The sequence below is a fragment of the Pangasianodon hypophthalmus genome, chromosome 3, assembly GCF_027358585.1.
Source record: "Pangasianodon hypophthalmus isolate fPanHyp1 chromosome 3, fPanHyp1.pri, whole genome shotgun sequence".
In the NCBI taxonomy this organism is placed as follows: domain Eukaryota; kingdom Metazoa; phylum Chordata; class Actinopteri; order Siluriformes; family Pangasiidae; genus Pangasianodon; species Pangasianodon hypophthalmus.
The window spans coordinates 12,205,690-12,232,970 of NC_069712.1; the positions used below are offsets into that span (position 1 = coordinate 12,205,690).

The 27,281-nt window shown below is 39.5% G+C and overlaps 1 protein-coding gene across 4 annotated transcripts in view; it reads right to left on the bottom strand.

The window, feature by feature from the left end:
• Positions 1-27,281, bottom strand: part of LOC113540195 (inositol polyphosphate-5-phosphatase A) — a 158,388-nt gene that overhangs the window by 59,916 nt on the left and 71,191 nt on the right. For all 4 annotated transcript variants that reach the window (XM_053232839.1, XM_026936509.3, XM_053232840.1 and 1 more), the window contains 4 exons: positions 10,392-10,455; positions 9,509-9,612; positions 1,493-1,545; positions 125-244 (listed from right to left, as the gene is read on the bottom strand). In XM_053232839.1, the coding sequence (XP_053088814.1) occupies positions 125-244; positions 1,493-1,545; positions 9,509-9,612; positions 10,392-10,455 (341 nt within the window). The remainder of the gene's footprint in view (positions 1-124; positions 245-1,492; positions 1,546-9,508; positions 9,613-10,391; positions 10,456-27,281) is intronic.

Genomic DNA, 27,281 nt, shown 5'->3' on the forward strand with positions numbered 1-27,281 from the left:
TTTTCAGGGCTATTTGTTCCTCTCTAGCTTCTCATAATAAGGTACCAAAAACCATAATAATGGTTTCAGTTTAGAGTGTTTGACTACCAGTGCACACTCCTATCCCACTCACTCTCACTCTTACCTGTCCAGAACATAGCCGAGAGCTTTCTGTCGTGTGCCTGAGTAGACAGAAGGGCTGTTTTCCCAGGCCACCAGGTTGGAAGCATCGTGGAACAGGTGAATATTCACCAGGTCAAAGGCACTGTGAGCACAAAGTGAAAGAAACTGTGAGCCTAACTTTGCAAACCAACACAGAAACACAATACACAATATAAAAATAAAACCCAATGCCTTTGTCATTTGTTATAACATCACAGGGTCTATTTTGCACCAACAAGTGTAATTTGCTCTTTAATGTCAGCAATTTGCTATTTTGGATTGTTGAAAGTCAGTTATTTTGCATGTGTGTACTGCTTTTCTTGGCACTTTCATGGCATGAGAGGAGCTGATCTGATTGGATATGGCAGCAGTACCCCTAAACACACCTCTTGATAACGTATTCTTTCAAACACAACCCTTTCTACATTTGCCATGTTACCACCTGCACCAACCTGCACTACCCCTAAGACACAAAAAAATATATAAAACACTGACCTTATGCTTTTTTTTTTAGCTTGCACTATGACCCCAAAAATAGAGCCCTGTATATATAAAAAAAAACATCAGTAATTACTCCAGCAGGAAATCTAATTTAAATACTTCATGTATTCCAGTTCATAAAGTTTGCTCTTTGACCCTTCATGCTTTGACCTTTACCACACCACACAGTCTATAAGCAATACAACATAAACCATGAATGACTGTGTACTCTGCTCTTACATGACTGCATGCTCGTACATGCCAAAGCCACTAATCTGGTTAAAAGTGACATGTGTAGAATGCTATAGATGCTTTCACAGTGGCCCTGCAGCTAAGCCTGTTATTCCTCTGTCACCATTTCATTCCACCGCACTCTCTCTCCATCTACCTCGTGTCATCCCTCTTTCTGGAACAGAGCCCGGTCCCTGTCTCGCATCATCCCTCTATTCCAATCCCCTATTTCAGCCCTTTTGTCCTGTTGTATTTCCTCTATTAGATTACCCACACAGCTATCCCCCTTCACCCATCTCCCCATGGAGAAAACCTTTAAGATCCTGCACATGCAGGTGCAATTGCATGTAATGTTTTCTGTCATCTGTCAGATAGATCTGCTTGACTAACGTGATTAGTCCTAATCCAATCCAACCCTTCTCCAGCAGCTGGAGTGAACACACGTGCGCACACACACACACACACACACACACACACACACACACACACACACACACACATATAGGGAACGGATATTTCCTAGTTACTGGGGCCAGCTACAGTGTGTCTGTGTGTGTATGTGTGTGTGTGTGTTTGTGTGTGTGAGAGAAAGAGAGAGAGAGAGAGAGAGAGAGAGAGAGAGAGCATGTAAAACACTCACCAGTCCCCCAGAGCCCAGCGAGTCCTGATGAAGCCTTTTCTGGACCATTTGCACTGCAAAAGAGCAACACACAAGGACAGTGTATTAAGCAACAACATTCAAGACTGTCCCAAATCAACTGAAGTTTCAGATTCTGACTTTTTCAGGTCAGGAGAAAATATAAATATAAAAGTTGGGTGCAGAAATAGACTAAAACTGGAGTGACCAAATAAAACGTTTACTCGTTTGGCAGATGCTAGTATAAGGTACAATTGAGACAGGATACAACTGAGCAGTTGCGGTTAAAGGATCTTGCTCAAGAACCTAATAGTGACAAATTGGTAACTTGCAACCTTCTGATCAGGAGCCCAAAGCATTAAGCACTGAGCCACCTCTTCCTCACATTATGTAAACTAAACCATGGTCAAGTATGCGGTCGGGAGTGTGGTGGGTTTACATAAAGACACTTTTCTTTTCTATGGGAGATGAAGAACAGACCCATTCTGTTTAACTGTTTAACAAGTAATATGTTGTATTCACTAGACACTTTTTTTTAAATGTTGAAAATGTTTTATTGTTCATGTTAAACGTTCAATTTATTTCAATTTGTATTTTCACAGTTCTACAATCTTGTTTTAATTGTATACTGGGACATCAAGATTAAGCTGAAATAGAAGATTGTCCCAGGAAATACACTCTCCTGGTCATTCAAAATACTCAATATTGGCCTATTCAGCTAAGCAACATGTCAGAAATCAAATGAACATCTTGTTCGGAACAACTTCTTTACAATGTTCTGTGTTTCTGTGATTTCCTGTACTTATTTAATTTTTTTATCATCGACCTTGTGAACTCTGACCCTCAAACATGTACCGACTGCCCAAACCAGAAGTGAGCTTTCTCTGTCAGTCGCTCAGTCAGTCGCTCACTCACTCAGTCAGTCACTCACTCACTCAGTCAGTCACTCAGTCAGTCACTCAGTCAGTCACTCAGTCAGTCAGTCACTCAGTCAGTCAGTCACTCAGTCAGTCACTCACTCACTCAGTCAGTCACTCAGTCAGTCAGTCACTCACTCACTCAGTCAGTCACTCACTCAGTCAGTCACTCACTCACTCACTCACGTCAGTCACTCACTCACTCACTCACTCACTCAGTCACTCACTCAGTCAGTCACTCAGTCAGTCACTCAGTCAGTCACTCACTCAGTCAGTCACTCACTCAGTCACTCAGTCACTCACTCACTCACTCACTCACTCACTCACTCAGTCAGTCACTCACTCAGTCAGTCACTCAGTCAGTCAGTCACTCAGTCACTCACTCAGTCACTCACTCAGTCAGTCACTCACTCAGTCACTCACTCACTCAGTCACTCACTCACTCAGTCACTCACTCTCTTACACACACACACACACACACGCACACATCGCACATGATTTACCACACAGTGTGTTATTAAATGAGAGACAAATTGATCCTGCAAGCGTCCTCATTTCCAATGCACTGCCAAATAAATAACCGGGCACTCGCGCTCCCTCTCCCCGAGCTTCTAATGGGGAGTTAACTGCTGCCGTGAATAAACTAATTACAGTCCGGGTCACATAATTACAAATTGACTAATTTTATTTAAAAAAAATCTTGAGGCAAATTAAAAGCATGAGAAAGATTTGATTGTGCCTCACATCTTTCAGAGCACATTAGGACAAGATTAACTGAATGAAATGGAATTACATTAGCATAGTTAAATTAATCTATAAGCTACAGAGGAGAGGGAAAGCAGGTTTTAGTCTTAGTCTGAAAAATGAAATGTTCAGGGCCACTGCCTCTAAAGGAATAATCCAGCGTTTTACAAACTTATCTCTGTGTATCACATCTGTAACATATAATTTTGACACACATCACTGTACTGTGAGAAAAAACCTGATTTAAAACTCACTTATGGGTGTCTATGGGCAGTTGCTGAATTTTGTCAGTAAACATCTTAAAAAAATGCGCCTTTATAAGAAAAAAATGTAAAACTCCAACCATAAAGGTCACAGGACGAAACATGCATGAGAAAATGTCTTACTAGAGTTTTGTTTAACTGTCCAACACTGAAGCAATACAGTAAAAAGCAATTTCAGTTTCTTATGTTCTGCCAAAGGTTTTACAGTATCAGAATGAAACTGATGCACTTATGTGCCTGAGCTACACCAGGGGTTCCAACACTAGGGATTGGTACCCCATGTGGGGGCACTTAATTTACAAATGAGGAAGTGAGAGAAACTCATAGTCTCATTTATTTATTTATTTACTTATTTAATTATTTATGTACAAATTATAATTATAAATATTGCTCAAACTACAAAGACAGATTTTGTGTGCTACTGTTTTGAAATATTACCAGGAATCTCATTCAAACAAGCCACATGCAAATGAAAAACGTAAGCACTATTTTAATCTTTTTCACTATTAGAACTAGCATAAGAAAAAAAATTGCTCATACATATACCTCTACTAGTTCCTCTACAATACTGAGTGACTGATTGAGTGGAACAACAAAAGTTCTGAAAAGAAATGCATAAATATGTATACTGAATATGGATTTACAGGTCCTAATTTATAAATCTGGAATAAAATAAGTAGGGTGGTCAGAAAATTCATAATGGGTAGCAGGAAGTTCATAATGTCCATCTGGGGTCATTTGGCTTAAAAACTTTGGGAACCTCTAAGCTACACTATATGTTAGTAACACAATAATCAATCATCAATAAATTCTACAAAATTCACTTTTTGACATTAACGATTGCCAGTGAATGCCCTAAGACTTCTATAATAAGCTTAAAAATGTTTTTTTAATATAACAAAATAACTATTATCATCAACATTTCTTAGTATAGAATTAGGATAGAATCAACCAACAAAAAGCAACTTCTCCAGGCACAGTTCACTCTCACATTCACACCGCTGACCTTAATACTGATCATACAACTCAAATCTTATCCTGTCACATCAAATGACCTCAGAGAGAGAGAGAGAGAGAGAGAGAGAGAGAGAGAGAGAGAGCTAAGGTCTGCTCTGACCACTCTCTCAGTCTGGCCAGTGGAAGGGGCATCAGATGTCTGTTAGAAAGGTCAGTGGGTAAGAGGTGAAATTGGCTCCTCGGATAGCTCCAGACCACTGACAATGATGAACGGGTGTCCAGAAGAGGTCACCATGACTGGCGGCTCATGCACGTCCGCCCCACAAACCGAGAACAGCAGGGAAAAGTAGTCATGCGGAAAGATGAGGCGCAGGGGCTGAGCAAGCGAATGGAACAGTCCATAATCTCATATCTGCCCCATATCTGATGACTCAATCATTGTCTAAAGCCAGCCATGTCATGATTCCCAGCAAGAGGTTGGGGGCTACGCGGCTACAACGCCCATACGTACTGCCCTTTGTAGTGTTGTGCTTGAGAAACCCCATAAATAACAACCCCAGCTGGGTCTGAGAGACATGATGGAAATGTATATGGTTAGAAATGCACGGTGAGTAATAACTAATACTCACAACGGGTGATTGATGAAGCGCCACACAGGGCTCGTCCATTACTCTTTATTCTATCATTTCTCTTGCTATGGAAATGGTCATATTAAATGAAGAGTGGAGGAGAGAAACCTAAAATAGGATCTTACAAGACAAGAGAGGATTTAGAAGAAAGAGCAACTCATTCAGTACTCAGTACTCATTCAGGTCTAAAGTGTGGTTTAACACATATGGTTCAGACACACATGCACATTTCACCAAAACTGACTTAATATATTACAAATCTAAATATCAATTTATTTTAAATCAAATGTGAATTTTTATTTGCTTGGCACAATTTCTCTAAACACTGTGAACAATTTTCAATAATTGTATCTCTAATACAGAATTTACACACAGGACATTTGGCCTGGAATAACTAACGGAATTAAAAGTGCCATGTGTAAAAATGAGCCAAAAGCTCATTTTGGTTCTTGTCATGTGACTGCCATCTTTGATTTCGATCTGTGCACACACGCACCTGACACCAGATTCTATTTCTGTTAATATTTTTACATTGCTTATATCTGAGCTCAATATATACAGCATTTTTCAATTTTCAACTGCTATAAAATCAAAAGAGATGGCCTGGCTTCATTGGGTATCCTTTGAGAACAAATAGAGAAACAAGCAGGGTAAGACAGGTGACTAAACCCCTGCGCCAGTGACCTTGAAGATCTTCGAAGACGAACTCTATGACCAAAAAGAACAAGCAAAGCTCGTTTTGTAATTATTCAACAAAAACCAGACAGAGCATCATGTGTCTGAGTCGCAAGAGCACATGACAAAAAGCCTTCTGATTCATTCAAGTGAGGATCAAACCTTCCCATAAATAAATATAACAAATGTAACAAATGACCGCATGGCAACGTGACTTAAAAGGATTGGGGTAAGCTGGAGAAATGACAGACCGCCGTATCCATCAGCTCGACCTTTCACAAACAATGCGCCCGGCGGTTTGTCCACTTCCTTCTGACTCGGCTTTTCAATTAATATCATCCCCTCACTTGGCCACCACTTAGAGTCATAACTCACGGCTGCAGCGGTTTTGCATACTGGGAGGAGAAAGTCATTTACACTGCACCCAAACGGTTCCTGAAGAGGATAAAGGGTCAGGAGGAAGAAAGGGCATGGTACAGAGATTAGGACAAAAATACACAGCTACAATAACCTATGAGGCAGTGGCTAAGAAATAAGCAGGAATTACTGATCAATTCACAAATATTATTCATCTCTGAAGAAGACAAAAATATACAGGTTTAAAAGGGATGGTGTGATGTCACCAGGCATTTTCTCCTTTGCCAGTAAAACCCCTTGCCTGTCAATCGAATGGGGGGATGAAATTCCTCCTGTCATCAAGAGGTTATTAGTATAATCCAGTTCTTACCAAAGCTAACTAGGCTTTCATCACTTTCTCTTCACTGTCTTGTCAAATTAGCTTTATCACATCAGCATATTCTTGCATTAAACCCAAAGTTTGCTATGCCTGATGACTTACAAAAGTCTCATCCAATGCTCATTTCTCTTCCTGTATTCGGTTCTTGTTTAGGTTTTAGATTTCCCCGAATGCAACGTCACTTAGTGGTTCTGCCACACTTCAGACCCAGATCCAGAAAAGGATCAAAATCCGGCTGTTGCTGGACCGGAGCTGCGTGTTGCCCCGGATTTGCCGTTAATAGGATTCTTTTAGAGCAGCAGATGGATGGCGAATCTGGCCGGTTTCATCTACTAAAAGAGGGCATAAATCACGGAGTGGGGAGCGGGGACGAAGCCTGGGTTATCACCAGCCGAGCCACCTCACCACAGCCTTGCATTAGAGCATTAGTGAAATTAATTCATCTTTCATAAGAGGTCTGAGCCGTATCCGTGATCTATGATAACAACCAATCTCTCACTACGTAGAGGGTCGCGTGTGTGAGTGTGTGGTAGCGTGTGCGCTCGAGGGTAAGGGAGAGTCCCTGTCCAGGCTAGACTACACAAATCTGCGACTTTTAAATGAGATAACATTATCTGGAGTGCTGCTCTTGAGAGCATCATCTGAGATTCATAACACAGCCATGAAACATACATAAATCAATGCGCAAACTTTGTTTTCTCATCCTTTTTCCTCCCTCTCGCTCGTTTTCTGCACCAGTCAGTCAGCCTTGCTGTTTTTGTTTTGCTTGTGTTCTGGTAATTATTGTGAACGGTGTAGCAACTGAATCATAGTAATTGGTTTTAGATCATGTGGAAATGTCACATTTGGAGGCAGGGGGAATACAGAGGGAAGGTACGAGGGTGTGTGCGCGCGTGTGTGAAGGATAAGGAAATTGGGAGAGGCCCGTGAAAGGCCAACTCTGTCTGCTTTTGCATATATTTGCTGGGCCGCGCCGCCAGAGCGTGGGTAACTGATGAGCTTCGAGAATCAGCCTGACACACGGGCACCCGCACTCTTTATTACTGTAGCAACCTCACACACACACACAGATATCACTACATAGGGCAACACACACACACACACAGATATCACTACATAGGGCAACACATAAACACACACACACACACACACACACACACACACGTAAGGATGGAAAGTCAGAAAAAGCAGGAATATGTGTGAATCCCTATATTATAATAGATGTGTATTTCTGGTGTCATTTGGAAAAGACATCTGACATGCAGCCAAATGAAACATTAATTTCATCATATGTAAAATGCAACAGGCTCTAATGCCGTTGCTTATGTTTTCTTGAACATCTGCACATCTGTATGAAATGCAACGTGCATTCAAATAACATCTGCAAGGAACACCTTCACACTGACACAATTACACTTTGGGGCAGAAACACCATCATGATAAACAATCCCACAGAAAAAAGACTAAAATGTTAGACGTTACAGTTAAAATGTTAAAATTTATCCTTTATTATTTGCGACACTGAAAATTTTAAATTTATCCCACGGATAGGTTCAGTGTAGCAAATATTTCTCAGAACCAAAATAGTATACAGCATAATAATGTACAACACTGAAATATATTTCTTTACTCTCTATTTTACTTTCTCTTTTCGTTTTAACTCAAATATTCCATGGCACAATACGTATATATTTATATCACATCGCTGCTCAATCCTAATTGATCGAAAGGTGCGCATAAGTGGTGGTGCTGCACATAAGCAGACTTAATAAAAATGTGTAATTGTTCATATGTAATGATTTCTGTGAGGAGATATTTGTTTAGGATCTTTGGAAGCAGTCTCCAGTATCAGCACTTTGTAAGAGAGTCAAAGGGAAAGCTGTAATTGAGGAAATTACACAGGAAAGTCAGGAGAAAGGATGTTATTGTTCCTCAGTAACATGAAAAGCTGCGTTTATATATTTAAGAGAGAAAATGATGCTGAGAGAATGAATGATTATAGCTGCTATAACGTAAGCGATAATAGGAACTAACTTGTTTTGTGGACTTTCAAGAGCATTACATGTAACTATAAATGAAATAATGAATAAAATTAAAAGAACTGAAATGCATGAACTGAATAAAAAGCACAATGTATCATTCTTTAATTAACTAAAAATCACAATCACTGGCAAATTGCTGTGGTATATGATAAATAAAAGACTTTGAGACGTGTTGTTATTGGAAAATAATCAACTTCAGGGTGATAACAGTAACTCTGCTTTGCATCGAGCCACACCACACCACCCCACCCCATCAGTGATTATTTTCCTATAACAGCATGCGCTATCATGTTTTATTCCTGACTCATTGGTCTTACTAGGGCGGGGCAACATGACAACATGTTATCAATGTCACAATATATTATGTCACGATAACTGTTCTTGAGAGTATTGAGATTACTGTCAATATTTCTGAAATATATATGAACTGTATTCTTTCTTACAGTAACGACTACTAGTTTATATGTCAAAATTTGTTTGTACCCAGTTCCTTTATTTCTAATTCACACTCCTATTCCTTGTCCTATAGTTTGAATAGCAGGGTCACATTTAAAATAGTAGACTGCAGCTGTTGGAAAAATATTCTGATGCATAATTTGTATCATGAAAATGTCTTCAAGTATTGATCATTTTTACCATACATCTTATCTCTGTTGTGTGATTAAAAATATATTTTTTTTTAGCTCACTGGTTAAGCAACATTTTCATTAATACATATTGTGAACAATTAATTTTTTTTGTAATATATAATGTACATACTAAATTGAAATAAAACAGAGAGGTGTTTTAAAATTTGTCAGTCACACAAATAGACTTTAGGATTAGTGTGTTTGATTTAAGGGCAGGCCAGCACTGTAATGGCTGTAAAAATAGAATTATGGTTTTATGACCATCATTTTCTCCAGCCTGGAAAACTCCGATAATCACACGAAAGGAATTCAAACGGATTAAACAGTAATGAATGTGAGTAGAACTTGTAAGCATGTCATATGGACACAGGTCATAGTCATTAGGATCGCAGATAACAAGTGATGCCAACAAGAGGAATAAACACACCTCAGGAAAGTAGTCTTGAGGGAACTTCTCTTTCTCCAGCATGGACGTGCTCTCTAAAGTGTCCGAGTAGATCTCTTTGCCAACCACCTTCTTGAACTTCTTGGCTAGATAAATACAAACACAAGAGTGAATTGTCACAGGGCTTTACTTATCGAGAAATTAATCAGAGATGGGAACTACGCTGAAAAACAAAGACTGAACCATTTTCAGACAACTGCTCCACCTACTGGTCTTAAAATGATTAAGTCTTTCAAATTAGTTGAAAGCTGAGCTCTGAGCTTGAAGAGTTCAAAATGTTAATACTGAGCCAAAAATTTACTATGTAAAATGTGGAAATCCAATACTAAAAAATATGTTGCTATTCAGCATTTAATAGGACACACTCAAATCTAAAAATTGTTTTTGTAAAGAAAAAAAAAAAGAGACTGTGATTACATGACATGTATAGGCTGCTTTCCCAGCTTCCCTCTGGGGAAATGTTGAGGAAATCAGTGTGTGAGAGCAGTGTGTGGGCCCTCGAGTCACTCTGGCCTCCTCTCTGTCCTTCACGGGGGCGACAGCGGCTAATGCTGACACCCGTGTAATAGCAGAAGCTTTAATTAGTGTGACCAGAGGGACCCACGACCTCTGACCTCAGTAGCTGATGAGGTCACCTCTAACCATCCGATATCTCAAGCATAATATTATTAGCGCTGCCTGAAATCTCATGAATTAAATTCTAATATTAATAAGCGTCACCGTTCATATTACTAACTCTCTCTCTCTCTCTCTCTCTCTCTCTCTCTCTCTGGATGGCTTTTTTTCCCCCAGCTCATGCTGATCACACTGGTCTAATGGAACTGGCAAGGAGTGTGTGAGGTGCCTTATTTGATAGGAAGCTTACCTTTGAAATCAAACTGGTGGATGGTTTTTAAGGATTCGTGTACAAAGTAGCAACTTCCTAGTGCCTGCATGGAGGACGAGAAAGAACAACAAAAAAAAAAGATTAAGAGTTAAGATACAAAATCCATGTGTTATGCATAAATAAAAAAAATATTTATGCTATATATATATATATATATATATATATATACATACATACATACATACACACACACACACACACACATATACACACATATATACATACACACACACACACGCGCGCACACACACACACACACACACACACACACACACACGTGTGTGCGTAAAAAATAACCATCATTATCATTATCATGTGACACTGAATGAGAGGAAGTGATGACATTTTCCTTTAGAACACCACACTCCACTTTTCCCATGTGAAAACACAATACAGGCTCTAAAAAAAAAAATCCATGCACCTTGCGTTCCCCTTTCTTATGTAACAAGTTCACTGCGCTCAAATATGACATGTAAATTATAGATGGACCCGATTCTGTCAAAGTATTCTGAGCCTTTCAAAGCTGCCCGAGTCAGACAGTGTTTAGCATGACCAAAGATTTACTTCAATAGGATTATATTCTTAATTTTACTGAACAATCAGATAGTTCCCAGCCTGTAGCACCCCAAACAAACTTGGCAAGAAGGAACGGGAAAGAAAAAAAAAAAAAAAAAAAAAAGAACCTCAGCTTGAGGGATTTGATCCGGTTCACAGTCCACTGGCTGCTTTTTGCTTTTGGAAGAGCTTTCTCTCCTCATACTCTTCAAGCAGCAGATAAAGCCAGAGAGCCGAGTTCTTCCCTCTCAGGCCTCAATGCAAAGAGCCTGTGCTCTCAATGGTCCTGTAAACCTCTGACACCTCTACAGCTCCACAATACAGAGGGGGTCAGTATGAGACGAAGTGCACAGGAAGGGAAGGGTGAGAGTTACATGAGGACCGAGCCAAACAGCTGCTAAGAGCAGAGTTTGGACCATGCAGAGAAGTAAAGTGATAGAGGCAGAACAGAAACATTGTAAGATAAAGGAGGTGAGGAGAGAGCAGATGAAGAAGCAGACGAGACTCTGGGTGAGTGACTGAGCCATACGCGGCCCTTGCATTATGTATGAGGGCCGCATATCCAGAGATGAAACATTTGCTGATTTGTGGAAGGCACAAAGATGAGGTCTTGTCCATCTCCGTGACACATCAGATCAGGCTATCCAGTCCCGTTCCGTCGACGTATGGGCCAGAGGAGGGCTGAGAAATAGATCACAGCAACGTGTGCATAACACACTGGGTGACAAATTAAAGGAAAAACCTGAATAAATGAGCAGAGAAACAAAACGAGTGCAGAAGCTTACATACAGATGTGCTGTATGATACAACTATACAATTATCATTCTACCATGCCGCACTGGGGCATGTATAAAAATCCTGAACAGAACCAGTTCATCTTGATTTTGGATCTTTGGTAAAAGGACTTTGAAATAGGATTCATCTCATTATTGGGGCTGTTCAGCTGACTGTGTTTCAATAGAAACAGTGACTAAACTGACATCTGGATTTAGAGCTACAGGAAAGAAATCAGTGCACAGGGACATTGGGGTCGAAAACACACATTTAATGCATGTAATGTGATATGCAAGGAAGAATAATAGAGAAAGTGTTCTTAAGGTGACCGACAATGTTAATGCAGGACATGATCAGACTCTCAGCAAGAACACTCCATCTCCACTTAGACGGATGGAGATCTGAAAGTTTAGTGGTGCAAAAACCAAAAATGCTAGGCTATAGAGATTAACACTAGGTGATATGACAATATAATATTGATTTCACGATAAAGTTTGCCACAATATGTTTTTCTGAGATATTGTAGTATTGGAACTTTTTTTTTCTCATATTCACTATTCATTTTTAAAATATTTTCTATAAACAAAAATGACTTTTAATATAAAAGAAAATTTTGTAGACATCAAATAAATTATTAACTTTTTTTTTTTGTTTTTTTTTAATTTTTTTTTTTTTATTTTAAATGCAACACTATGCATGTATTTCTCCGAAATTGTGAGCTACCCTATATATCCAATATACATACTGGATATCGTAAAAATTGTTTCCGAGAATATGAAATTTTTTCATATCATCCACTCCTAACAGAGATGTAGAAAAGTGAAATGGTCGGGTGAGTCATCTTAATGTAAGTATGGTGCATGTGAATACCAAGAGAATGGTACATTATATTTATTATTCATATATTCTGATATACATTCACAGAGTTTACAACAACACTATGTATACTGTATTCTGCGCTGTTGTTCTTGTTTAATTTGCTCCAGTGTACACTACAATATTTTGCACTAACCATTGTGTATATTACCTTTTGGAATACCTCTCTTCTTCTTGTCTATTTTATTTTTTATTTGTATTTGTCTATTATGCCAAAACCTTGTGAGCTGCTAAACAGTCTTTCGTTGTTCAAAACAATGACAGTAAAAATCTAGTCTATTCTATTCTATTCTACAGGCCTGAAAGTTTAACCCCAACAGTGAAGGATTCGTGTTTCTTGTGCTGTAGGGACATTTTCCTGGCACACTTTGGAACCACTTTCCCCTTAGTGGAAAGGTCACTGCATGTGGTTTTACAGAAAATTAATACTAATATCTATACTAATATTAATAACAGGTAATAACTCCTTTGTTTCACAGAGGCATTTAGAGGAAAAATACATAAGAAGAGAGTTTAAAGTTCTAACATGAAATTGTCAGAATGGTCAACATTATGATTCTATCATCACGTGTAAAAATAAATAAATAAATACATAAATAAAAGTGAATTTTTATTTACTCTTTCATTTAAGATTAAGAACACTGTTGCATCAATAGACACTTATTAAAGCCTTCAACTTAACAATAATACAGGTAATAACTCAAATCTTTAGGGTTATTCCTTATCGTTCCTTATCTAACCAGCGCGTCCTTGAGTCACAGTAACAGGTAAATCAGCAGCAGCTGCCCTCTCCCAGTGGAGCTCAATGCTGTGTTAGTCACTCTTTGTTCTACTGTCACACAAAGCTATAACCAAATAACCTCTCTGAAAGCAATCATCGCTAATGGCATCGTCATGATTACTTTGAGCAAACTCCAATTAATCACCTCTCAAATAAATGGTAAACAATTGCACCCAAGCAGCGGCCTGAGCCGTCATAAAAATTCTATACGAGAGTTCTAATAAATATTTAACGTCAGAGTTCAAACCGACTGCCTCGTTTTCCCCCCTCGCTCCTCCCCTCCTCCTGAGCCAGGGCGCTCTTCATGAAGAACCTATTATATTAGCAAGCCACAATTAATCCATTTGTCTTGAGGCATGACAGCCTCAAAATATTAATTGGAGCCAGAGCGCGCTGACAGGAAGTGCTTATCTTTTTACCCGCTGCATTACAATGACCCGCATCAAGCGTATGTTTGTCACGTCCTGCATTATTGATTACCTGCCAGATTCACTTGAAATAATTAAAAGTATATTTTACATATTTATAAACTGGACTGTCACGATCACTACTTAATTTTCCATTAGTAAAATACACTCTATTAAGCGCACCGGGCGGGCCAGGGAAAGGACGGGAAAGGAAATGAGTAATCGCAGTAATTGTAGACAGAAAGACAATAACTGGGCTATAAAAGGCAGGTTTTACAGCCGGCCCTTGGAAACCTCTCTCACTCTCATTCTTGGCCACAGGTGGAACACCGCACCACAAGGAAAACAAACGAGAGATGAAGCATAATGCAGTACTGTGTCTGCATCACACCCTGCTAAATAGTACTTTCCGAAATTAACAACAATGGGGGAAAAAGTAATCTTCCTCAGACTTAATCGCCTGAAACGACTCTTGGCAGGCTTCTGCACAGTAGTACACTACATGCTAAGCTCTGCTGGAGGTATGCACTTACTGAGGAAAAAGAGGCCAAAATCTCATGACCTTTAATGGATTTTCTGCATTCTATTTGAAAAATGAGCCATAAAGCAAACATAAATGTAGTCATTTTTTTCACAGCAGTCAGAGCGCTGCTTTTTGCCACAGAGTCTGAATGCAGACACACACACTCAAGTGTGATGCTTGTGGGTCAGGAGCTCAAGGCGAGGGTCAGGCTGTTAGTCATGTACAATCATGTCTTTAGTTAGGTCAGTGAGGGAATGCAATATAAAAGCTTTTAAATGGAGAAAAAGTGCAAAGTAGACTTAAACAGGGCACAAGTGTTTCTCTTTCAGATTAGCACACGTCAGCTGCTCATTTTAACTAAAAGGTAGTAAATGGCTACTAGCCATAACCTTGAACAGCACCATACCTGCTTAGCTAACATGAACATCAGTAGTTTTGCTCAATATTGAAAGTGAGACTATAAAAATAATTCAATAAATTTAGAAACAAAATAGGTTTATTGTGTTTATCACTTTAAATCAGCAGAAAACAGACATAAGGCAAACATATTGTAAATTAGAAGCCTGTATTCTGTCACAGATAAATCTCTGACTCAAAATAAGACTGCTTCTTTGGGATCATTAATTCAGTGGAACTGTTAAATGCTAAATATAAATACAAACATAATTATGCAATGATTCAATGAATCAATTAATCAACAGATGAATGAACGACTCAATCAATTAATAAATGTATTAAACAATTAACCAATAAGTAAAGAATCAATGACATTTACATCCAAATACACAATTAAAGCATAAATGAAAAACTAGGGATATAAAGCACCAGAGTCAATAAAAACCAAAATGATCTCAATAAACACCACAGTTATGTTTAAGGAAAAGAAAAAAAATTGATTCCATTCTAAAAAGCAATTCATTGTATAGCCCTACTAGGACACTGCAACATGCTGAATAAAGCAGGCACGGAGCAGCTCAGAGCTTTAGTGTGACTACATGTAGCTCTCTGACTATGTGAAATTCTCAAAGTGCCCTCGAACCTCACGCCACAGATTTTAAAATGTCAGCTACACCTGCTGCCAGGATTCAATGTGTGGTGAAGTTATTTTCAAGCCAATTACGAAGCCAACTTAATAATGATGATCACACATCTAGGCTAAACACGTATATAAAATAAGAATTGTATGATCAAACTCATCTTTTCTACCACACATACACAAACAGGAGTACAGAGTTTGTGACACGTTTGAGTCTTCATGTCAGGGGAATGCTCTCACACACAGACAAGAGCCCCTTCAGGCCCTGATGGATCACTGCTGCATCCGGCCTGCTTGTAAAATAAGCGCTGGTGACGGAGGAACTTTAAATGAGAGTTTTGTCTGTGTATCCAGTCAGGCCTTCCTGCAGCAGATGAATAATAGACAGCGTGGCTCAATACTCTGAATACTCAATCAATGAGTGAGGTGCTGTTTGGCAAACATATATGGCTAAGGATTGGAGGAGGGGGAGGCAAGGGCATCTCGATCTGTATTTCTCTGCTGAAAAGCCACCCTGTTATTGATGCTCTGTCTCTCCTCGTCTTCTCTCTCTCAGGGTGTTGTGATTGCTGAGGATGACAAACAGCCTGTTTGTGCAGTATTGGAGGTTTGTGCAGGGCTGCTCGAGAGGTGCCGGCTCGCTCTGGATCCTGAATAACAAGTGCTGCTCTCTCTGGACTCTGTGCTGGGCCTGGCTTTGAAGCCTAACTCACTTTGGGCCTGTTTTAGAGTCACTGTGACTTTGATCCCTGGTTGAAATGATGTTAGCTCGTGTTAGTTACTCTATAACCTTGAAAGAGCATTGAATGAGATTTCATGGTGTATGATTGAAATAAAGAGTACATTGTAGTCCAAAAGGAAGTCTCCTTATTAGGCTGTTTGGCCAATAAAGCAACCTGGAAAAAAGGCCAAAAAAGCTTTCAAGCTGTTCCTGCATGACCATGGGAGCCAGAACATGCTGGGATTTGACTCAAAGCAGTATTAGTTCATTTCATAGTCACTTTATTTGTTTGAAAATAGTCAAAATCAGTTGTAGAACCAATAAAAAATTTCTATCTTAGCGGGAGAGGTGGGGCTTTTCTAAAAAAACTGAAACCTATCTGACGTCTCACTAAGAAGAATGCTACAGCCCATCAATCCTGTAAAAGCTGTTCTTTGCTAAATATGAACAAATTCTTGTGTGTCAAGTTAAGTACATTTTCTTCAGTGTCTTGCTCAGCCAGGTTCTGATGCTCCTCAGAGATGTTAGTAAAGTTTAATGAATGAAAAATTAAATGCAGAGTCAAAGCCAACACGATGCTGCTCATTAAAATGTCTGTTGAGAAGTTATTACATTTGAATTATATCTATAACCAAGGTTATGTGTAGCATCATACCTATAACCAAGGCCAATTTTTACAATTATCAAGGAATTTCCTGGGGTCTCAGGGAGGACTAGTGGTTAGACCACAGCGCTCTCACCGCTGCAGCCCGGGTTCGATCGCTGGCAGTGCACTCCCAGTGCTGGTCCCAAGCCCGTACAGAACTGGGGAGAGTTGCGTCAGGAAGGGCATCCGGCGTAAAACCTGTGCCAAATCAAATATATGTCCACCAATGATCCACTGTGGCGACCCCTAACGGGAGCAGTTGAAAGAGGAACAACAACCAAGGAATTTCTTGAATAATTTTTTTAAATATCTGAGTCATTTTGCATCATCCTGAAGAAAACGACAATGTGTTACAGTACCCCTGATACCCTGACATAAAATATATCACAAAATTCAGTTTTATGAACATTGTAATTTGACATTATGATTCATGAATTATGTTTACATCTTCCAGATGATGACCTATTTTACTATACATATGTTTATTTTTTTTAACCCTAAAGTTAAAAAAAAACAAAAAAACATTTGTTTTCTACTATTCACAAACACATACAAGGCATGTTTAAAGCCCATTTATTACTCTGATATCCAGATACAAATATTCCTCTTAGATACATGGTTTCAACAGCACAAATACTTTTGGAGTTGTGATGCCACCTCTTACTGGCATACGCAATCTGTTTCCACTGTATTCAATCAAAGCGCTTAAATCCTACCATGTACTCCTCAAGGCTTCTAACAACTGTTCTTGCGTCAGTGAAAACTTCAGTCATGGCTCAGTAGGAGTTCAGGCAGACAGACAGTCAGAGAGACAGAAAAACAGAAATAGAAATGGAGAGCAGTCTGAAAGAGTGCTCCTCTCATTTAGTTAAAACGCTCCCTAAACTCCAGTGGCGTGCTTGTATGATTGATCTGCGAACCGCTGATTTTATTTCCCCTTTTTGTGGAAAACGTTATGGATAGGTCTAAACAAGGCGTAATTGGCCAAACCGGCTGGCCACGCAGGACCTGCCAACAATCCAGGCTGCTCCCGGGGTTGGCCGCCCGGCCGGGGAAATATTGTGCATTAATTTCATTTAGTCTCTCCTTCCAACATCCAATGGTACAAGTTAATTAAATTGCTTGTCCATTGTGTTCATCCACTTACAAAGTTAATGATATTGTGCAGGAGGATTAAAGAGCGTTTTATAAAGCGTGCAGGATGGGAGCTGGCAGCCTCTACATTGCCCAGTTGAACCCTGTCAGTCGGCGAGGCCGGTGGCCCCCGTAATTAGCAGTGAAATGGATGCTTCCATCTGCCAATTTCCTGCCAGGCTCATCCGTCGTACCGAGGGCCCCTCCAACCTGGCCGCCCGCATGGGTCTAAAGCAATAAAGCTATCTTGCCAATGACATTCAACCAGAACGAATGAGAACTGGGGGGGAGAAAAATCATAATGCAACTATACATAATGTGAGTCAGACTTATAAGGAGGCATTTTAGAATGCCAGATTTCTTTTTCTTCCCTCCATGACACAGTTTTCTAATGCTCAAAACCAATTAGGTCCTACAGTACCGGTATAGGCCTGTCTAGTTTGAATAATATCATAGCAAAATTCCTTGTTGGGGTCATTTCATATGATGTATTAAAGCAGGACCAGTTTAGTTCCCGGGGCCAACATTGGACAAATCTGACTATTACTCTAAGCACAGTTTATACTGCAAAGTGAAGTGCCTGTAAAGTTGTCAAAATTATGGTGGACGAGAAAAGTCTGAAATTCTCCTTACTTGCACAAAATATGCCGAGGTTTTACATACAACATCAGTGGTTCTCAAACTGGGGTCAGTGAAGCACAGCCTGGGGTCTGTGATATTTAATTTAGTTACGGTTAGTTACAGAAATTCACAACCCACCATTATCAAAGTTATTATATTTATTATTGAATTCTTATAGTTATTAGTTATCCGCTGTACCTTAGATAATGTAGCCCCACTTAGAAGAAAAACAATTAAAGATAAGAAACTCGCTCCGTGGTATAGTGACCACACCCGCTCTCTAAAACAGAACGCCCGAAAGCTAGAGCGTAAATGGCACCAGACCAAACTCCTAGCGTTTAAAATAGCATGGAAAGACAGTATTTTAGCCTATAAAAAAGCTCTAAGGCAAGCTAGGTCCACTTACTTATCAACGCTTATAGAAAATAATAAAAGTAATCCTAAATTCTTATTTAACACCATAGCAGAATTAACTAGGAATAAGACATCGACAGAAATTTCCACAATAACAGCATACAAAAGTAATGATTTCATGAAATTCTTTGATAGCAAAATTAAAAACATTAGGCAGGAGATACAGGCCCAAAGTCCAAATTATACAATAGACTGGGAGGATAGACTAACCATAGATCAGAGCTTAGAAAGTTTTACTCCTCTTGAAGAGAATGATTTAATCTCGCTCATCTCTTCTGCTAAATCATCAACCTGTCTATTAGATCCGGTACCAACACGTCTTCTTAAGCAAATAGTTGGAACCGTAACTGAACCCCTGCTTAAAATAATTAACTCCTCACTGAGCAATGGGTACGTTCCAAAATCACTTAAATTAGCTGTTATTAAACCACTAGTGAAGAAACCAGACCTTGACCCTAACAACTTAACTAACTATAGGCCGATTTCAAACCTTCCCTTTCTATCTAAAATACTAGAGAAAGTAGTAGCGCAGCAGCTAATTTCATATCTACAAAGTAATAATATCTATGAACTTTATCAGTCAGGTTTCAGGCCCCACCACAGCACAGAGACAGCATTAGTCAAAGTAGTCAATGACTTGCTATTAGCCTCTGATCGGGGTTGCATTAGTCTATTAATTTTACTCGACCTTAGCGCAGCGTTCGACACTATCGACCATAATATCCTTCTTCACAGACTGGAAAAGGTCGTAGGAATTAAGGGCTCAGCCCTCGACTGGTTTAGATCTTATTTAACCGATCGCTATCAGTTTGTAGATTTAAACGGTGACCACTCAGCACGTTATCGAGTAGAATATGGCGTTCCGCAGGGTTCAGTCTTAGGCCCACTGCTTTTCACGTTATACATGCTCCCTTTAGGTAACATAATCCATAAACATAATATTAGCTTCCATTGTTATGCTGATGACACACAGTTATACGTCTCAGCTAGGCCAGATGAGAATAGCCAGTTAAAGAAAGTTGAGGCATGTGCGATAGACATAAGAGACTGGATGCTAAGCAACTTTCTCCTGCTAAACCCAGAAAAAACAGAGGTTCTGGTACTGGGACCACAAGCCGCTAGAAGTAAGTTTAGAGATCACACTGTTACTTTAGATGGTCTCTCTGTTTCAAGTAGTCTAACAGTAAAAGATCTCGGTGTGATTATAGACTCTAATCTCTCATTTGAGGCGCATGTAGATAATGTAAGCAGGTTAGCATTTTTCCACCTCAGAAATATTGCTAAGATTAGAAATATACTTTCGCTAAGTGATGCTGAAAAACTAGTCCATGCATTTATCACGTCCAGATTAGATTACTGTAATGCTTTACTATCTGGATGCTCATCTAGATGCATAAATAAGCTTCAGATAGTTCAGAACGCAGCAGCGAGGGTCCTGACTAGGACTAGGAAGTATGAGCATATCACGCCAGTCTTATCTACATTACACTGGCTCCCAGTAAGATTCCGCATCGATTTTAAAATATTACTCCTAACCTATAAAGCATTAAACGGTCTCGCTCCGCAGTATTTAAGCGATATGTTAGTACCTTACGTTCCGCCGCGCCTACTTCGCTCTAAGGATGCAGGCTGTCTATCAGTACCACGCGTTGCCAAAACCACGGCAGGGGGCAGAGCTTTCTCTTACCAAGCCCCAAAATTATGGAATAGTCTCCCAGTTAATGTACGTGAAGCAGACACGGTCTCAGTGTTTAAGTCGAGGTTGAAGACTTATTTATTTAACCTAGCATTTAGCGACTAGTGTTTTTATCAAAGGAGTAGATCTGGGGGACTCGTGGATGTTGAGTTTTATCTCCACACGGTGACTGTGAGTGTACCTAACCACTTTCCTTCTCCTTCTGCCGAGCTACACTCCTGAGCTGCCGGTGATCCAGACCTCCCCCCCTTCACTCTGGACCTGTCCACCGGCAATGCTTCATACCGCCACGAAAACGCTTCAGCTGTTTTCCATGGACTACACCAACACACATTGTGCTCACACACACGCACACTACAGTGTAAACCCATATGAGGATGGGTTCTCTGTTGAGCCTGGTTCCTCTCAAGGTTTCTTCCTATCACCATCTCAGGGAGTTTTTCCTTGCCACCGTCGCCCTGCTTGCTCATCAGAGACGGCACACACACACACTTCACTTTACTTTTGTTTGTGTAAAGCTGCTTTGAGACAATGACCTTTGTAAAAAGCGCTATACAAATAAAAATGAATTGAATTGAATTGAATTAGACTGTTTAATTGGTCCCTTGAATTTAATCAAAACCTCAGTAACTCAAAAACATAAATAATATCATCTTGACCCTAATGTGTCCTGCCAGTGGAAAGTTCAAGAATAAAACACTCTATGGCTCTAATAGATAGAAAATATATAATTGTCTACATTTAAATAATGTTCAAAGAAATAAAATCTGAACTTCGAGGGGTGCATGAATTTATTTTACAGTTAAAGAGGTTACAAAATATTTCAGAACCCCTTGCCTTATGATGCTAAGACCACGGCTCATGGTTTAATCAGCTTTCATCTTTGCATGCACACAGTAGGTACTGCATGAAGTATTGCATGAAGAACAAATATACACACATGACTAAGGCCATCAGTGAGTCTGCAAACACAGGCACCATATACTCAGATCCACAGGTCCTTCCACAAAAAGCAGTCAACGGTTACAGATACCACATACAATAAATCAGTCATTCCACCCCAGATAGCAATCAACAGTTTTCATATATTAAAAGGACAACTACTTCAGTGAGATATAATATCTTGATCACTCCCTGAAACCTCAATCCTCAAATAAACCAGTGATTTAAGTGGCTGGCATGGTGAATAACCACTCTCTCTAAGTAAATATGAGCCACTGAGCTAATCTCATCATCCCCCAAAGGCCCCGCATATCTGATGAATATTATCCACGTTATTAGATTTGCCAAAAAAGAAAAATCAAAGGCTGAACAATTGAGGGATCCATTAGTAATTAAAATGACATTACCTCGCTCTCTCTTTGTCCACTTCATGTGGCATTGCCAAGACCATCATTTGATTGTTTCGAATGCTGGGGGATAAAATGCTTTTAATATACTTAGGCTCATTAATGTAAATCATATTCCACTATGGATGTCCAATAATTAAAAAGAATATTTCAACTTGTGTCATTTGTTTCTTTTCAAAAGGTATCCTCATTAGATAGATACTTTTAGAAATGACAGGTCTAAAAGGCCATTGATTTTTCTTTATTCTCTGCTTCTGAAAATATTGTTAATGTTGACATCGAATGTTCATCAATCTAGATTATCATGCTATTTAATATGTGGCCTGCTCCTCCGATCGTCTGTTATGCATCTGATTGGATTAGGAGTGTATCAGAGGGAGGGAAAGCTACAGCCTTTTCAGGGGATTAGGAGACATGGATAGGACATGACAGCAAGGTGTCACATGTAATCAAAATCTAGCAGAAGGAAAGATGTACTAAGTTGAACCTGGCTGGAATTGCAGTCTTCTGTGCAATATAAATATGTGGATCAGTTTCTTTATAAAGGTTCATATAGGAAGTGCTTGCTTGCCGTCTCTGGGTTCTCCAGCTTCATCAGTGAATAACAGGGCACGTCACAGCTAGACAACTAATCCGAGAATATATGCATCCAAGCTGAACGCATATGCCAGTTTCCCATCACGTAACGCAACCTGTGAGAGTAGGAGGTGGTATAAGCCTAAACCTAGGCTTATATCATTTGATGTTAATTTCTACAGGATTACACGTGAACAAAAACACAGCGAGTTTGTTTTAATGGCAGTCTGTACGCTTAAACGTGAGCGTGCCAATATTTTAATTTATACTGAAATTACAGAGACGTCAGAGTGCAAACTTTATCAGATGGTAAGGAGTAACATATTTTCTGTGGCTGAAGCTCAAACGATATTCTACACTATGCATGTAGGACACTATGTAGGGAGTACAGCACCATAATGTTACCTTATATAGATCGCAAACAAAGCGACTAGGAATTTGGGATTCACGATAACTAGAAGATTGCAGATTTTATGCTTAAATCACGGTTAAGAAATGTAAAATTAAGCTAAAAAATGATAAGAAAATATTAGTATGGACACAATTTAGAAATTTTACTGTATTATGTGGGATAAAATTGTGATGTTGCTGCTTAAATCTGCCAGAAAAAGTTTGTTTTGAGAGAGATAGAAACTTTAACATGCAGTCACTACACTTTTCTGATTCCAGCCAGAGACATTGGCTAGATGAGTCTGTGCGATTGCTCTTGACCAACGGGCTACTTGCACTTAAGGCTTTGACGTATTGCCGTTTTGAAATCTCATGCCTCCGGTAGCACTGTTTACATTCGGCTGTATAGCGAGACAACAATGTCCAACGTTTGGGTTTTTTAGTCTTAGACAAAGCATACAGTCTGACACTTTTCTCTAGCTTACTAAAAGGAGCTTTGCAAGTGTTCTTGCATATATGATAAAAGTCACTGACAATCATTTTCGGGATCTCCTGCAGATACACAGGGTGCAAAACGGCGCTGTTGCCATTACGGTAGACGAGCCGGAAGCAGAAGTGCCATTTTGGTTATTATGGGAAAGTGTTTGTGAATGCATGTGTAGCCCATTGAAGAACAGCACTATCTGTAGCTCCACCTACAGTATTTGTCATGACTTGGCTCGCATTATGCCTGGCAAGAAGGATAAACAAATCCAGTACAGGTACTTCCGTATGGCACAATACATCAACAAACCAAAATCAGAAGAGCAAATCAGAAAGCTCTAAATTCCAAAGTACAACAAAACGACAGCAAAACCAAAAACACAACAGCATTAATTCAAAACAGAAACAAGAGAGATGATGGATGCTTACAGTATGAGACAATATGAGCCTAAATTAATCTATTCATGCTTTTATTATCTTTATTAAGGGCAGGATGTTATTTTACATATGCTGTCAGCTTTTCACAGCATTAATAAGAGTATGTGAGTGCTAAAACCTGCCTAAAGAAAGCTGGGTTATTTAAAAAAAGAATTATTGCTCACGGTAATACAACTAATTTGGCATTAAATCATTTTTGCTAATCTAACGAGGTAACAGACTGAAAAAGTGCAATTCTTTTTCCTTGTAGTAGTCATATGCCACGGCCAATCAGCAAGTTATGTGAACAGGATAAGGATCTACTGTTTCCATTTTGAGTTAACGCTGCAGTGTTTTTGTTGTGTTTCCAAATTTGCCGTTGTGTTTTTGGTTTTGTTGCTTTGTTTTCTGACTTGGTGTTGCATTTTTGGTTTGGTAAATACTGTGTAACATTTCAAACTGAAACGCTTCACTATCAATAACTTGAATGAAGTCCACTGTATAGACAATCATTTTCTCTTTTTTCCACAGGATTGGCATTACCGGTAGCTTGTATTTAATTTCATTCCCGTGCATTCACTACATCTTAAATGTCTTGAGTAAAGCCCAATCCACAAAATCCTCCACCGCAGGTCTGGCAATAAAATTCCTTATAGAGCAGTGCCAAAATGGCCCTGGACACTGTCCACTGCAGGTGTGGAAGTGTCTCTGCTGCAGATTGATTAGGCATCTCTCTGGCACTACCCTGACAGGTCGTAGACTAGGCAGGCGATTGGCGACACAACCGCAGGAAGTGCCTTTGATTCAAGCGTTACATCCTAGTGGCCTTGCAATGACATACTGTCCCCTCCAGATGTCCAATTCGATACAGCTTTATAGCAGTGGGCCACAATAAAATATACTGCTGAGACATCTTAATACCATACATCAGTCTGTTTGGGGAAAAATTTATCAGTACGTTTCTCATTTTCTGATGCTGTCCTCTCCAATCACACAAGGCTATTCCAAAATGAGACCACATGGCCCCTCCACAGTACCACTACATTTATATGACCACATATTGCTATGCTCAATCAAAACATCAATTGTGGAGCTGTTTGGCTTACAATCCAGGAGGGTCCGTACAAATCAAGTTCCAGGTTTAAAGTTTAACCTCAGGGGACGGAGTATAATCTGTCGCATTTTGGAAAGCCACACTGAATTTTCAAGCCTTAAAGAGTTGGCTGAGAAAAGGTATCGTTCCGCGAGCGAAGCCGGCCTCCTTTTCCACAGCTACTGTCAGAGGCGTTTTCGCGACACAAACAGTGAGCACAGAGCCGTGAAGCTTTACAGGGAGCGGAGAAAAAGCCGCTCACTTTCCCTCATCTCCGCTAAGTCCCGGCTCCGGACGGTATTTGCTGCGTCTTTGTCTTTATGTAAAAGCAGATGCCTGCCGATGATGTGTTATGTAAAGTTGGCCGGGCCTGAACGGGATATCCTCCATGCTAGCTTAGTTATACTTCAGTGCATCGGCAGAGAGGACGAGGGAGAAAGAGAGGGCATGGGGAGGCTACGCTGGCAGTTGGTAGAAAGGTTTCTCTGATAGAAATTATGCCATGCAAGAGGGTGGGGGCGGTATATAATAATAATAATAGTGATTAATAAAAAAAAGAGGAGTTTCTGTACGCAGATGTTCTCTTGAATCATAAATAGGAGTTGTTCCCAGCCTTTCGGGGGTAAAGCCAGAAAACGGGCAGAAGGAACAGATAGCAGGGAGGCAGAAAAGTCTGGAAAGTTCTTTAATAAAACCCATTGTTTAGCACCAGTGCCTCCCATTCTTATATTTTATATGGAACTCTACCACAACAGCCTCATTCTACTCTTTCTCCATTAGTTTAATATATGGTTCAGGTTATAATTTTCTGTAATTCTGCTTAAACTGTCAAGAAGGCAAAACAAACAAATATCTTAAAATGCATTAATCAGCTTTCGGATTGTTGAATGGGAAAAAAAAAATCATCTTTCAGAATGAAAGCGTTTAGGTGTAGATTAATTATGCCAAATCATATGGCAGAAATATTTAGCCAGTCATTTATCATTTTCAATGTCAAGGTACATTGAAATGTCTGATGAACTAATATTCTAATCTGTACTGTTCAGTACACTGTGTACTTAGTGTGTGTATGCTTTTAATGATTAACTGACAAATAACGTATCGACTGTACAAACCTGAAATCCTATTCAAAGTTACCATCTGTGAGATATAATTGTATCCATAAGGCCATCCATTTTAAACAAATTCTCCTGAGTATAAAAATTTTATATTTTATCGGAAGGGAACAGTGTTTGGAGTTGTGAGAGTTCTCAATCGCTTGAGAGCCTCTTAATTGGTTAGAGACATGAGATTTTTCTCAAAGAATGAACCCGATACATGTCAGAACAAGCGAGGTAAAAGCGCAGGAATGTAATTAGGCCGTTAAAATTAAGGAGCTGAATACAACTAAAAGAATATAGCATCCAATCTAATTACAGGAGCATTTAACGAGGTACTAATTAACTGAGGATGGCCACACACAAGCAAGGCATTGTGGGCAAAGCTTGTGCATGAGCTGCGCTGACACGGGGAGCCTTTGTTTGTGATTAAAGTCCGCTTGGAAAGCATTAGAATCTGAAATATGGTTATGTTTACTTGCTGGCTTTATGAGTGGTCTTCTCTGTCCAGAACAAGTTCACATGGAGGTTTCCCATCTTGGCCAGGTGGCCTGTGAATGACACTCATTCATCTCAATTCCTTCTCTTCTTCTATCTCGTTCACTCACTCTCAGGTGCAGTCAATCTTACAGTAAGATACAGCTGTTGCTGTTTGCTCCGAGTCACATGGCTTACCATCCGAGCACACTTTAGCCCTACACTGATAAAGGCGCCCATTCAGGAAACATCACTGGCTCCCAATTTCAGTCAATTCTCCCATACAAGCACAAATGTTCCCATGTAGCAGTTTTTTTTTATTTATTTTTTATCATAAAATCTCACCCATCACCAATAATGCAATGTGTCAGCTCATATTTGACCCTTTTATTAGCATCCTTTATGAGCAAACTCTGTCTTATGATCCTCATAACCAGAAAAGCACTCTCTTCCAATAATCTTGAATACACTGTATTAATTTTCCTGACAAAAATCAATTTAAAAGGGGTCCAGACGAGAGAAGAAGGAGCTCATTATGGGTCTCGGAGATGCTATCCTCCCATATTAGGAGCATCTAGTTCATTTACAAGATACACTTTGCTGCTGTTAGGACAGGGTGCACGACAAAGTCATTGTTCATTCCCCTGACTCGGGTTAAGAGCCACTTAAAATCAATTGGTCTGTGAACATTTAATATTGTTAGAAAACGAGAGGCTAAAACCATTCCAGTGATTTGCTGTGTGTTTATCTTCCAATAACCACAGCGGGAAAGCTTATAAAGCTAATTAGTTTTTGCAAAGACC